The 14419-nt window shown below is 41.4% G+C and overlaps 1 protein-coding gene across 1 annotated transcript in view; it reads left to right on the top strand.

The window, feature by feature from the left end:
• The window catches only part of nfatc3a (nuclear factor of activated T cells 3a), a 52453-nt gene that overhangs the window by 13228 nt on the left and 24806 nt on the right, over nucleotides 1–14419 (top strand). The window contains exons 2-3 of the mRNA XM_088295700.1: nucleotides 300–1485; nucleotides 5635–5797. Of these exons, the coding sequence (XP_088151826.1) occupies nucleotides 300–1485; nucleotides 5635–5797 (1349 nt within the window). The remainder of the gene's footprint in view (nucleotides 1–299; nucleotides 1486–5634; nucleotides 5798–14419) is intronic.

The raw sequence follows: 14419 nt of genomic DNA, 5'->3' as shown, positions 1-14419 counted from the left end.
AAGGTAAACGTAGTTTTCTCTGGGTAATATTTCTTCTTCCCACATCCCCAAAACAAGCATTTTTGGTTCATTAAAAAAAAACGTGTTTGTCTATAGATGTGAAGTGAATGGTCTTTGTCTATATCTGCGCTGTACTGGACTGGCGACCAGTCCAGGGCGTACTCCAAGTCTTACGCAAAGTCGGCTGGGATAGACGCCAGCTCACCCGCAACCCTAATTAGGCGAAGCGCTATTAAAAATTATATAAGTGTGACTAAAACATAATTAGTTAACATTTCTTTTCTTATGTCTCCTCTTAGATCTGGAGCCAGATGACAACACATCATTCTACATTCTAAACGTGGGGCAGCCCCCATCAGTGGTCACAAACCACCAGTCAATCAGCCTCCCCCGTCATGGCGTGCCGTCGCACTCCCCGCTCATCAGCACTTCTCCTCGCCTTCAGTCAAACAAACAAGGACCCGTGCACCTGAATTATGAGGCGCAAGTCTCTAAATATGGCACCTCCCCCTTGCTCCATTCTGCCCCAGTGGAGGCACCAAAGGCCTTCGAGTGCCCCAGTATTCAGATTACCTCCATCTCCCCGAGCTGCCAGCAGGAGATGGACGCCAATGAACAAGATCTGAGGGCAAATGGCCCTGACAGGGAGTACCACAGCGAGAGGCCTCTGTCCAGAGACCATCTGTATTTGCCTCTTGACCACTCCTACCGGGACTCCTCTCTCAGTCCGAGCCCAGGCAGCAGCCTCTCCTCCAGGAGTTGGTTTTCTGACGCCTCCTCCTGCGAATCATTTTCCCATGTGTACGATGATGTGGATGCTGAGCTCAATGAAGCGGCCGCTCGCTTCACCCTGGGCTCGCCGCTTACGTCGCCGGGCTGCGCCTCCCCTCAAACGGGCGTCGGCAATCTAGAGGAGCAGCCGCAGTGGCAGCAACCTCACCCCTCCTTCGTCCAGCACTCCCACTCCGTCACGCTGTCACCTCGACAGTCTCCCTGCCACTCACCACGCACCAGTGTCACTGATGAGAACTGGCTTAGCCCACGGCCACCTTCCCGGCCCTCCTCGCGTCCCACTTCACCTTGTGGGAAGAGGCGCCACTCTAGTGCCGACATCTGCTATCCTGGCTCTGTGTCGCCACATCATTCGCCCTCACCCACGCCGGGACCTTCACCCAGGGGCAGTGTGACAGAGGACACCTGGGCTGGCAGTCCCTCTATAGGAATGTCACCCTTCCAGTGCTGCCAATCCGAGGCTGACATCCCATCCAAGACAAGGAAGACCTCACAAGACACAACAACCATGCAACCCTCAGCAAAAGGAGAGTTGGGAATAGATGACAAAGGAAATATGTCTCCTAATCTAGACTCTCCCTCAGAAGAAGCTATCCAGAGCCTCAAGAAGGATGGGCCTGGGGAGCAGTTTCTCTCGGTGCCCTCTCATTTTTCATGGAATAAACCCAAGCCTGGACACACACCTATATTCAGGTAAGTCACACTCACTCACTCATGACATCACACTGATATACGGATACTGTCGTGTTCTTTGCTAAACTATAATAAATAAGCATGCATTTAAAAAAAAAAAGAAACTGAGACTGATTCGTCACACTAAAGACCAAAGGCGAATGTCCGGTTCAGGCCCAGACAACGACCCCCTTCTTTTGTGAATCTCTGTTAATGTGAACGCTTGTGTAGTGACTCCCTTTCATCTTAGTATTAGTGATACTTACGTTCAGTGATCAGCAAGATATTATCTTGTTTGAAAATCGAAGGCACTTCAACTGCCATGATAGGAAGCAATTACCAATTTTCATGGAGCTTAATTACAGAAAGTGCATCCTTGGCTTTTTTTGTTGTTTTTTGTTTTACGAGACCCATAAAGTTCGTGGCACGAACATGGACCTTAGCAACACTTTGCCCTTACAAGCTTTAACGTCCGGGTGTGTCACATCTACTTATTTTGCATGTCTATGGTTCCCAGAATGCAATGTGTGGTCCAATGATTAAATTAATTAAGTTCAGGACATTAATCCTTGTCCTGTGTCTTTTTGTGACCAGTTGTTGAATATGTGTCATATTTAACATATTAATATTTGATTTATGTTTGTTCGTGCCCTATTTATATTCATACAGAATAATTTCCCGGACCAGATGAAACCCATATGTGGGCTTTGTCTGGCCCGTGAGCCATATTTTTGGCACTGCTGCCATAGGCGCTTTGATGTCAAGTTTGGTCAAGAGCAAATAGCAAAAAGAATACCTCCTGAGAGCGATAAAAATAAGTGGGTTTTCCTGCTTTATTAATATTCCACAAATGCACCGTGTTTAGATTAGTGGGGCTGCATAGAACAAAGGTATGAACCACATTCTGAAAATTTGATTATCTGTTTAGTATTTCTTTAACTTGAAAACAGGCATGAATTTTCCGGTACAAAAACATGCAAAAAAAAGCATACATTTATTAAATAATTTTAATTTGAGGCCATAAATGATTGTAATACATTAACAACATAATGAGTGAAGTTACTGGCAAAACATTAAATCACATTTTTTCTACTACATTATTTTTTGCCATGAAGCATTAAAACAATGTTTTCTCACATCAAAATGTGTCATCTTTGACCGAGTTGGATTTGAAATATATGTGGTAAAGAGACACTGAAATGACAATTTTAACACTAATTATGCACACCAAGCATAAACACGAGCCTCATCAACACATACTGTATACATTACACACTTGCGTATTAATGGGCATTCGTGAGGCTAGAGTAGGATGTCAGCCATGCATGCATGTTCTTTACTTTCTGCCCATACCTCCTGAACAGCATGAGAAATGAAGATGATAGCAATTAGCATTTAATCGTCTGATATAATCTGCTGGCCGATTAATCGGTCTGAACCAACTATCTTGTGAAATATAATATAAACTTTATGGCAAAGTTGATTTGAAGAAAACCACATTTTCTGCACCTGTCTATACGACCAATGAAAACAAATGTTACTGGAAACGTTTGACTTTTTGAACGAAAACAACAAGCAGAAAAGCAAAATGTTTTAATTTGAACAAATATTGGGAATTTTCCTACTAGTTTGCAATTCCAGACAACTGACGGGACAACAGTTATCTCTTTTATGATTATGAATGCTATCACTACTTGACGAGATTTGAAAGGCAATTAATTGGTCATGGCCATAAATGGACCCATAAATAAAGTTTGCGCACTGTTGTGAGCTGCCATAAAGATAAAACATTTTGATTCTAAAGCCAAATAACAGTGCAGTAAAACCAAATAGAATATTGTTTGATGAGATGTTCTTTGGCTGGAACACATAAAGGAACTTTGAGCTGTGTATAACCAGTATAAATCTTAAATAGATTGGGAGAGGTATGTGATTGGGAGAGGTATATGTCTTTGAAATAATATCCACATCAAAGGTTGATAAACAAAGTTTGAAAGTTCATCCTGTATTATTTTTGGCTAAAAAAAAATCTATCTGCTGTCTGTTCACCATATGAAGGCCTCCCAGGCATGCGCTGGCCCTTGTAGCGCTGTAAATCAGCAGAGAGGGTGCATATCGTAACAAGGTCAACCAAACCCTCCCACACGCTTATGTACATAGACTGATGTAAACATGTGCATAGGCACGTGCCCCTGCTCAAGCTAGCCGCTTTCTAGACAACAAGAACGTCAAATGACTGGTGCAGTAATTTTATTTTCTCATCCTTCTGTTGCTGGTATACATTGCACTGTACAAGTATTTCATATTATAAAACACTGGGAGAGACAAAGTCAACCCAGCAATTCTAGCATCACAGCTGGAAGAGAGGCTGCCATCCCGCTGTTGAGATGTGTACATTGAGGACGATTAGACTTTAGCTGTGTTGCTGAACAATCATGGGACAGATCAAACTCCTTTTTTGACATCAGTGTTGTGAGAAGATTAATGCTTTCCATCGGCGTAGCTTAGCTACCCATTGCTGGTGTCTTTTTGGTCTTCTTTAGTGCATTTCCTCTCATTTGCATCAGGAAAATAATAATCAACAATCAATTCCATACATTCAATATAATTCTTAACAATTAATGCACAGTTGTCAAACTCAAGGCACGGGGGCCAGATCTGGCCCAGGACCACATTTTATGTGGCCCGCCAAGAGCAAATCATGTGCGTGAACTTCCTGTTTCAAGCACATTTTCTTCACTTTTAACAACATATATGGCCATTTATTTGTTACCAATCCTCTCCTTTTAAAATAAATTGAAAACTTGTTGAACAATAATTACTTAGATGTCAAAAGTGGCTTTCCATCAATTTGTTGTGTGGATTGTCAGGACCATCTCTCATGACAACGCTGAGTGGCTGTCGACATGTTACAACTACTCCCGTCACATATTTTACTTGAACCTGACATGATGTTAAAATGGGTAAAAAAAAAAAAGTATCATTATTATTTGTGCAGCCAAATTTCAGTTTTTTTTTCCAAGACAAAATATAAAATCCTATAATTGATTCTGCAAGAAATAAACTCAAAAAGGAAGACTGCCTCTGAGGGAGCCTTCGAATTGGAGCAGCCTTTGTGCATCATTGTGACATTGTTAACTCTCAAAGGATGCAGCCTCTGAATTGGGACAAATTTAGTCCATTCAACCTTAACATCCAGTAAACAACCTTGAACTAGAAATCGGACAAAGCACAACACAGATAAACTGATTGAATGTCGTGCTTTGTGAATTTGATTACCTAATTTTTGTCTAGTACTTTGAGTGAATGTATACGTTGCATTGTCGTGTACACCTGCTTTGAAGATGATGAGAGTTATGTGATTGGACCGGGAGCCTCGACAGGAGGAATTGGACATTAGAGAAAGGATATGCTCAGACAATCCAAAGGCCGCCCCTCTGTCTCTACTCACGTTTCATCTGGCCTTCTCTACTTCTATTACCGTGGCAGCCTTACAAGTCACACTTGATCAGGTGCTTATGTAACGGCTCCTCTCAGGAAAACCTACAGATGAACTTACTGCCATGACTTACTTTCGGGACTTGGAAATAGCAAAACGCGCACAAAAAAAATATATAAAAAATTGAAAAAAAGCGAAGGAACTTTTTACGATGGACATGGGGATAGAGTTATGGTCCTCCTGGGCAAGGTCTGGTGTTTATCTGTCCTATCCACCACCCGGAACACCACATGGGCTTTCTCGCTATATTTAGATGTCACCACATTTCCTCCTTTACCTTACTTTTTGCACCAGACAACACTTGTCTTTGATTGTGCTTCACTCACAGACAAAATGCTTTATAATTCAGGATGTAGAAATATCATCTCAGTTTTGTTGTTTTAATTGCAGTGTGATTGGCTCATCTCATCATATTAAAAGCAAATACAAAGAATTACATCATGAATACTAATAGTTGGCCATGGCTGCGTTGATATTAATGATTCATGGCAGTGATTACAAAATTGGAGCTTGAATGATTTAATTCACTTGAAGAGAGAGTTATTCTGTTGAGAACTGACTATAAAAACTTTGGTGCATCACAATGATTTTTTTCTTGGAGGACATATTCACGTACTGAGTACTCTTTTAGTAGGAATGAATGAATTGCGTATGTGGTCTTCTCTCCTCAGGACATCCTCACTTCCTCCCCTAGACTGGCCGCTGCCAAGTCAGTTCGGCCAGTATGAACTAAAAATCGAGGTGCAACCCAAAGCGCACCACCGAGCGCACTACGAGACCGAGGGCAGCCGAGGAGCTGTCAAAGCGGCGTCAAGCGGCCATCCCATTGTCAAGGTATCGCATTTTGGCATGCAACACTTTGACACCCGTGTGGCGCATTCTGTATTTGAAAACCACATAACCAAGAGTTTAACTCTTGCACCCTCACAGGCTGAAGATGCACACAAAATAAATGAAATAGTGAAAAAAAAAATCTTTTGCTAAATTCACCAGCCACTTCCTCAGAGTCTGACTGTTTCACCACTTTTCAGGGATTTCCTTCCGCATTTGAGACACAGTGTGCTTTCACCACGAGCGTAGAAACTCTTAATACTTTTCATACTTGCGGTGCAGATGCCACTAACAGATAACGTTTGGTAACTATTTTTACTGCCTCCAACAGCCTGGTGTTCCCTCAGAAGTTCTTACCAGATCAGTTGACTGGTAAATACCGTGCCAGTACTGTTTCTGCCTTTTGCCTTAAGAATATTTTGATCTACATTTTTTTTTTTTTATTTACATCTGCAGTAACAAGCATCCTCTGGTGTGATTAAAGTAGAACCTGTTGTGAACTCTCACAATTGGCTGAGTTTTATGAGCTTTAATAGTGGCCCTATCGGCCCATGTGGATCACTGCATACATTTAATTCCACCAACTCACAAGTGTACCCCCAAACTGTAATCATATTTACTTTAAAGTCTTACTTTCCAAAAATGTAGATACGTGTGTAGATAACTTAATCATGCCTCAAAAGGAGCACAAAAGCAGTGATTTTTGTCATCTTTTCTTGTGTGACGGGCATTTCAAAGCTCGGCACGGCATAAAATATGCAGATCAAGTACAATGAAGAGTAATAACCAGGTTTAGAACCGTCGTAACAAAGTTTCAGTTGGAAAGGTCGAACAGCTGTTGGCATGAAATCTCTTAAAAAGAACCCGGAAGAGCCAAGTCTTAATGTTTTGTTGTCGTGCTTAAGAAACTGCCTCTGTCTGTTCTCACACATTCAGTCAGGCAGGCTTGCCTCCAGGCTGATAGTTAACCATTTCAACCTCAGTGTGACCAAGATTCTATCATCCCATATGTGACGATGCATAATTTAGCGGTCAAAGTTTGTCAACCAAGCTTTTCTGTACCCTTGCCCTGGTTTCTCTTTGTTTGTTTGGGTACTGCTGTTGCCTCACATCCATTTCGTGGTTAATACCAACATTGGACAAGTTATTTTTTTATATTTAACACACAAATTATTATGTATTTCTACTCAGTGTCATTTAAAAAAATCAACAATTTTTTTGAGTTAACTCACCAAAACAACTGTGGAATTCTGAAATCTCCAATTGATTGACTTTAAGACAGTGGTTACAAAGGCAGAGATTTTAAATGACGCTAATCATAATAGAGGGTGCTTTCTGCTGTACGTTTACTTTTTACATGATAAAACATTAACTATTTGTTTTTTTAGGTACATGTCACTTTTAGTACAGATATTCAGGTATTTGGCCAAATAAGCGGTTCTGAAAATGGATGATAATAATCATGAAACAGTTCCCTTAATATTTACTACTACTTCCGTTGAATATCACTGCTATAATGTTCGCCGGGCCAATGATGCACCAAAAGTCACTGAAAAGCCAGCCAATGGTGGCACAGTATGACCGTGACAAAAGGCAGAACTTAAACAGAAGACTACATCACAGAAAGAAGAATAAACTTTGCTCATTAACTTCATGAAATCACAGATGATTTTAGAATTAACGCAGAGCAGGTTTTTTTTATAGGACATGTTTAGGACGGAGTAAAAAGTAGTCTAAAATGTAAATTTCCATAGTTTTAAGGTTGAAATATTTGATTCTTTACGCCAGGGGTCTCAAACTCATTTTTGTGGACGGGCCGTAATCGCAACCACACAACAAATTTGATGGAAAGCCAGTTTTGAAATCAGAAGCCTGTAAGTAATTGTTCGTTCAATTGATTTATATTAATATTTAAATACCAATATTTTAAAAGTGGAGGATGTGTAACAAATCAACGGCAATATCTCATATCACAATGTTGTTAAAAGCAAAGAAAATCTGCTTGAAACGGGAAGTTGACGCACACGATTTGCCCTTGGCGGGCCACATGAAATGAGGTCGGGGGCCAGATCTGGCCCCCGGGCCTTGAGTTTGACACCTGTGCTTTACACCGTTGCGTTTTTAATAGACCAAAACTTCAAACTAAACATATGTCAAATGTGACGCAAGAGTTTTTATTCTCAGAACTTGCCCTTCAGGTCTCCTATTGTTTACAAAACATCACATGCGCCATAGTTCGTCTTCATCTTAATTCGACGTCATTCTTGTTATTCCAAAAGCACATGAACCTGCACCATGCTTTTGCAGACACTACTACCAGTATAAGGACCGACTAAGACAGATAATGTCCAGGTTAGGAATGCTCTCAAGGCAATAACGGGTTAACTTCAAGTTACTTGACCCAATCCAGTGATCGCAAGAGGGTCAGGGCACATGAGAGTGTAAACAAGCTTGTACATATCATGTTTCCCAGGTGCATCGAAGGTGTGGATAGTGCTATTCCCCGAAGGCATAATAACACTTGTGCCAGCAAAATCTGATCACAGCTATCCAGCCGTGTAATTTAAATAATAATCAGGCATAATTGACGTAACGAATAATATTTTAAGAGTTACAAAGAGGTTGAAACAATGTAGTATTTTTTTTCCCCCTGCTTTGCATCTTGTCTCGTCATCATACTCCACCCACGAAGCAGACTGTAGTACTCTAAAAGCAGCAGCAGCGCCGGCTACACATTCCCCCCCCCTCATCCCGGCTCTTTATTCTCTGTGGAGCTTGACTCTAGTGGTGTGATGTCACCCGATGACGCCACGGCTGCCATATGGGTATGGCCGCGACTTCCTTTTGTGACTGTGCTGTGCACCGCTGAGCTGCTGTATCAACAGAAAAACAAGGATTGAGAACAGGGACTGCAGCGTAGTGTGTCTTTATCCACCTACATACCCCTTTTGTTTTTACGATACTCCTTTCAGCGCTGTTTTTTTTACCATTTTGGAATAACTGGGGCAAATAAAAACAAGATAAATGTGTTATATAGCTGTGCTTAGAAACTTATAATTATGTGGCTTTTTGGAGTCTGAGTCACGCGTTGTTTGCGTTTGCGTTGCATCGCTCAGATTTTACTTGCAGATGGACGGAGACCACCACTTCAGTTTTTGGGGTGCACCACGTTTGAATGTTCAGCCGAAAAGAGCAGAGCAACCAAACCAAACATGACAATTGTGGCTGCCTCAATAAGAGTCTCACGTATATTCAGGATGACAATTTCCACTTTCCTGTCTAGATGCACCGTGCAGTAGCATAAAAACAATGAGAATGTTTACATTGAAATGTTTTGATGGGCCAAATTGAGCTGAGATGTTTTGTGCCACAGGATTTTGTTTGGCCTTGATGTTTACATATTTATTAATTACATTTTATTTTGAATATCTCAGTAATACTGAGATTTCCATTCCATCATATCGAAGTGATCCAATATTGTTGAACATCATCTCCTTTTTTCATGTCACGATACATTACAGATTGGCCATGTCTGTGCCCGACTGACTGCGGCTGTGGTAGCCATTCCTCAGGGGCTAGCCACAGATCACAATCGGTACACCCGTTGCTAGGAGACATATAAGTCCAAAGCCTCTCTGGCTGGCTGAGGTATCCTTGTGCGTATTTAACCAGCTTAATTGAGTGCTGCTGCGCCCACACAAATACAAGAAGCACTTTGGTAATACCTGCCGGGCCACGGATGGAGGCGAGCAGACACGAGACAAAGACTGAAGGTTATGATAGAAGAACATGAAATTTATTCAAATTATTACACAGGACATTTAGCCGTGCTGTACGACAAGCGCGTACTGTCACAGTGATGCAAAAAAAAAAAAAAAAAACTTTGTTGAATATAATCAAACCTCCAAGGTCAAACATAATCTATTCCAGGATGTTGGTTGACCGTGTGTTCATAATCCCAAATGTTTTTCCCCCATTACGATAAAATAATAGTTTGTGCAATATTTTAAGCTAACCACTGAATAATGAGGTTAAATAAAATCATGCTAAAAAAAATGACTCACCGGGAAGTGTGACATACGCGTGGAAAGGGAGGTTTGCAAACAAATGTAAAACTAATTGAAAGGCTGATTATGAATATTTAAAAAAAAGGTACATCATGTCTATCATCATGTGTCTTCACCATAAAACACAACTGACTTTCTTTCTAGGGTTGTCATTATCGGCCATTACGAAATAAAATAAAAAAAAAAAACACTTGCGGAGTTAAAGCTGACTCAATTGTACAGTTTTTGTTCCTCCACTACTCCAAATTCTCAGACTTTAGGGGCAGTTCAAAATGAAATAAAGAGTTTATACATCTGTCCAGTTTGACCGTGAACATGAACGCCTCCGACTATTCTGGATGATTTGGATTTATTGTTTTCATTGCTCAGCTTCTCTCATCCCCCTTTTTGTTTTCAGCCCGTTTATTTCTGCGTGCCGGCTCCTTAAATAGACTGGCTGCCATAATTGGCGTGTAGACAACAACTCAGGGCTTTTCACTTGAAGCTGCTATTGCGTTGCCACCGGGCTTTATTTGATATTGACACATTGTAAGGCATTGGTCGGAAGAAGCGAGGAGGCAAGTCACAAGGAGTATGAGTTTCAGAGAGAGGTCGGGGGAGGATAGAATGGGAAACAGGAAGGAGTGAGCGCAGACCCGTCCTCCAAGCCCATATACAGCTCTGATGCAGTATACAGTAAATGCTTGTGCGGGTGTGCGTGTGTGTGTGCACATGTATTGACCTTGTTTAAACAAATAGTCAACTGGCCCCCTGGCTCCCTCTGTCCTCCATAGCGTGCTGGGCAAACAGCGAGCCTCTGAGATCAACACAGTGGGTATGCATGACAAAAAAGTGATTGAAAAGTAGATAGAAGAGCAGCTTTCAAAACAAACTTTCACACTCACACCTAGAGACAAATTTGAGTCGTAGAAAGAAGAAAGAATTTGCTTATTTAGATTTTTAAAAAATATCAGTAAAGTATCGGTATTGACCGATACTGCGCAGCCAGTTGGCGGTATCGGTATCGGGACCCAAAAAGTGATATCGGAACAACACTAACGTCAATGTAGCTTTTTTTTTTTCTTTTGGCGGTTTACGTTCAACACGGAAAAAAACACTAATTTGTTCCTGACATTAAATCAAATGTTCGGCTTCTTTTGTACCAAGCAGCTTGACCCTCTCTTGGGATATCATCTTCTCTTTTCAACTTTGTCTTGACTGAAACTCTTCTGTTTAAGCAAATAAAAAAAGCCAAAGAAAACCCAAAATACACTCGCAAAATTATTCAGATGACGTCTCTCGAGACTTTCTGAAGTCTCGCCTGACAAACTACAGCCTGACAAAAACGACCTTCGCCGCCATTGGGCTTGATTCCACATCTGTCATATGCATACATACACACATACTTAAACCTGACTATCCACCCCTGAAGGACCACCATTTACACTAAAGTCAATGTGCTCCATCGCACCGCCCCCCTTCCCCTCTCCAGCATAAGTTGAAGAGCGGCAGCTTATGTGCGTATGAAGCCCCTCGCTCGCACACATACATACGCACACACGCATACTCAATTGCATACACAAAAAGTCTCACCATGGCAACGGTGCAGCAACACAGGGAAACAACTTAGCAGAGTCAGGCGCTGGATGTAAGAAAGTGTCGAATTACGGCCTGAGCTGAGGTGGACGGTGACAGAGACTTGTGACAAGAGTCAGGAAGCAAAATCGGGATAGCAGAGCGTGGAGGACATGTAAACAACAAATTACTAACGAACCGCCCACCTGTTTTGTCAGTATTTTCAATTATATGGATGTTATATGCTTCAGAGATTTGGAGAGTTAACGAGCTGTAAATTAAGCAGCCTTGTTACTGTGACTGTATAGAAACAAGATGAAAACAGCCCCATTTTAGAAAAATTCCAGAAAATCATATCTGACTTATTTTGGGTGTGTAAGGCAAATAATCAAGCTCAAAACGAACTCATTACCCCATCTTCATCTACTGTGGAATATTAGTACCACATTGGAGAATCAGCGCCCCCTACTGCTCAGTCCCATGAACCAAAGCGGCATACAGCGCAATTTCCAAGTATGAACCAAACAATCTGTTCTGTTGTCATCATAAAACATGTATACTGTACATTTATTAAAAGTACAGGAAACTTTGCAAATAGCATGTCAAACCCCTTTTCGCACTGCACTTAATTTTCATAGCATTTACAGCAGGGTGGGAGGGGGGCGGTGTAGGAACGACTGGGCTACAAATATGTTCATATTTGGCACTGGTTGCTAAGCTACCAAACTAGTAGTGGCCTGGTGCCTTTTCCTGTTGGTTTAAAGTTTTTGAAATACGTGGCTTTTTGTTCGAACAGATGGCTAAGCTATATATGTATTTTAAGCTAAAAGTTATTATTAAAGTGCCACCATCAAATGTGTCTACCACTTTCAAGCAACCTGGTATTTAGAACGTAGTAGAGATCTCCGTCCATCGTTATGCCTGTTTTACATCATTTGTCTTGCGCCTCAGTGCTCAGGATACCGGGACGCCACCACCTCTTCTAGCGGATGTGCTGTGAGACACCTCAGCTTGAAATGAACATTTTTCAATTTGGGCTAGTTTGATGTGGCGGTAAACGGGGCACCTTGTACCATTCTTATCGGTCATACCACTGTGAAAATAGTTTAGTTACTTTTAAATGTAAAAATGTTCATTTCTTTTTCATCTTTAGCTTGGAATAAAATGTAAAATGAAGTTTAAAACATGAAAACAACAAACAAAGAGTGAATGACTTATTGTTATATTATTGTATTGCTGAGGCTGATTTTGCTCTTAAATAAAGTCAAACAAACTAAAAGGGAAAACAAAACGTGCTCAGTTAGTTCATTCCCTGAAATCTTTTTGAAGTATCCACAAATGAAGTCCTATATGATGCTTATTCAATTTGAATTCCAAATTAAATGCCCTTCAAGAGCGTTCGACTTTGACTAACACATACACGGAAATGGAAACCCAATTTCGGTTTAGGCCAGGTATTACCTTGAACACATCTTTGCTGCGTGTACAATTTCATGTTTACACGCAGTGCTGGAAGATGTTTTTGCCCCCGTGCTTGTTGCCCTTATTTACTGGACCAGTGGAACAGATGAAGGCCAAAAATAAATGGGGACTTTATTGAGTGGGAGCTGGATATGTAACTGTATCCAGCTGTTTTATTTTAGGGGAGAGAGTTCATCCCCAGCCCAAATCCAGTCTAGTCATAGGCAGCAGCAGCGGTTACTTTTGGTTAACTCATTTAATACCAATGACGGCTAAAGACGTCAAAGATCCTTTTTTTTTTTTTACTCGGCTGGTAGTGGCGTTTATTATAAAAGTGATCTTTTTTTTAAGATCCAGTTTCTTGCTGACCCACTAGCAAAATCTATACAGTTTGCTGTTGATGGCCACAGAAGATGAGTTAAAAGTGCCGAGACCACCCTCCTGCGGTATTTCACACTCTGCACAGATTTCGGGGGTGACTCTGGAATGTGAGTCAAGTCAAGAGTGCATGTGTTGTATTTTTTGTTGTCGAGATGTATCCTCTACCACAACCCCTCGTTTACGTGTTTACCCCCACCCCACGGTGAGGAGCGCTTAGACCGCCATTCGTCTTCTTGTTGTTTCATAAACACATTGTGTTCAAGCCGGACCCGCTAGTGGCAGATGACTTGCACAAGGTCTAAAATTAACACGGGCCAAGTCCAAACTAGGCTAGATTTTCCATTTGGCGCATAAATATCTGAAGGCTGAAGGCAAATGTTTGGACTAAAATAGTCCATGTCATAAAAGACGTTGCCGAGTGTCTTTACCACGTCTGATGTCTTTTACGGGCTGTCCCAATTTGATACACACATCAGCACACCAGCATGCGTTCGAACATGGTGCAACTGTCTCGAGCAAGTTTTTGGGCGCTGTTTAGACTTTGGGACCCACTCGAATTCCGAACTTGTCTCCATGCTCATAGTTTGTCGTCATAATCATAATAGCGCCAAATATATTGCGTAACAGCGGAACATGAGATCGTGGAGGTTTCACATAATATGCTGCAAATTTGTATGGTTTGGGTGAAAATTAAGTTGTGCAAAAATGTGTCAGTCTTTTTCTTGTTTTTTTGGTTTTTTTATCACCTTAATGTAGCTTTACCCCCACGAGCGACGCAACCGCGCTTGAGCTCTTGCTGTTAAACTAAATGTTATTCTTCCAGCTACGCTCGCTTTATGGCTCGCGTGTTCATTTTGGTGTTAACAGAGACAGTTTTGTGGCTCCTGGCCGTTGATATTTAAACCGCCCCTTGCATTTTTTTCAGAACTAATTCTAATTATTGAATCAAAGAACACATGAATTGAATATGATCGGCTTTTTAGAAACGCTTGCACATTTGGGGGAGCGACTAAAATAGTCCATCTGTGTGGCGATTGTTAAGCGTCATGCCAACATGAAAGGGGCCATTTTTGTGGCCCTCATCACAGTTTCCTGCTGGCTTGGAAAGAAACCCTGACTGGCTAAGTGTGTTTTTGTCAACACACCATACCAAATCATAAAG

The sequence above is a fragment of the Idiotropiscis lumnitzeri genome, chromosome 5 (assembly GCF_059441095.1).
Source record: "Idiotropiscis lumnitzeri isolate Australia: NSW breed Sydney's pygmy pipehorse chromosome 5, RoL_Ilum_1.0, whole genome shotgun sequence".
Taxonomy (NCBI): Eukaryota; Metazoa; Chordata; class Actinopteri; order Syngnathiformes; family Syngnathidae; genus Idiotropiscis; species Idiotropiscis lumnitzeri.
The sequence above is the reverse complement of the archived record's forward strand: the minus strand, read 5'-3'. Positions and strand labels throughout refer to the sequence as shown.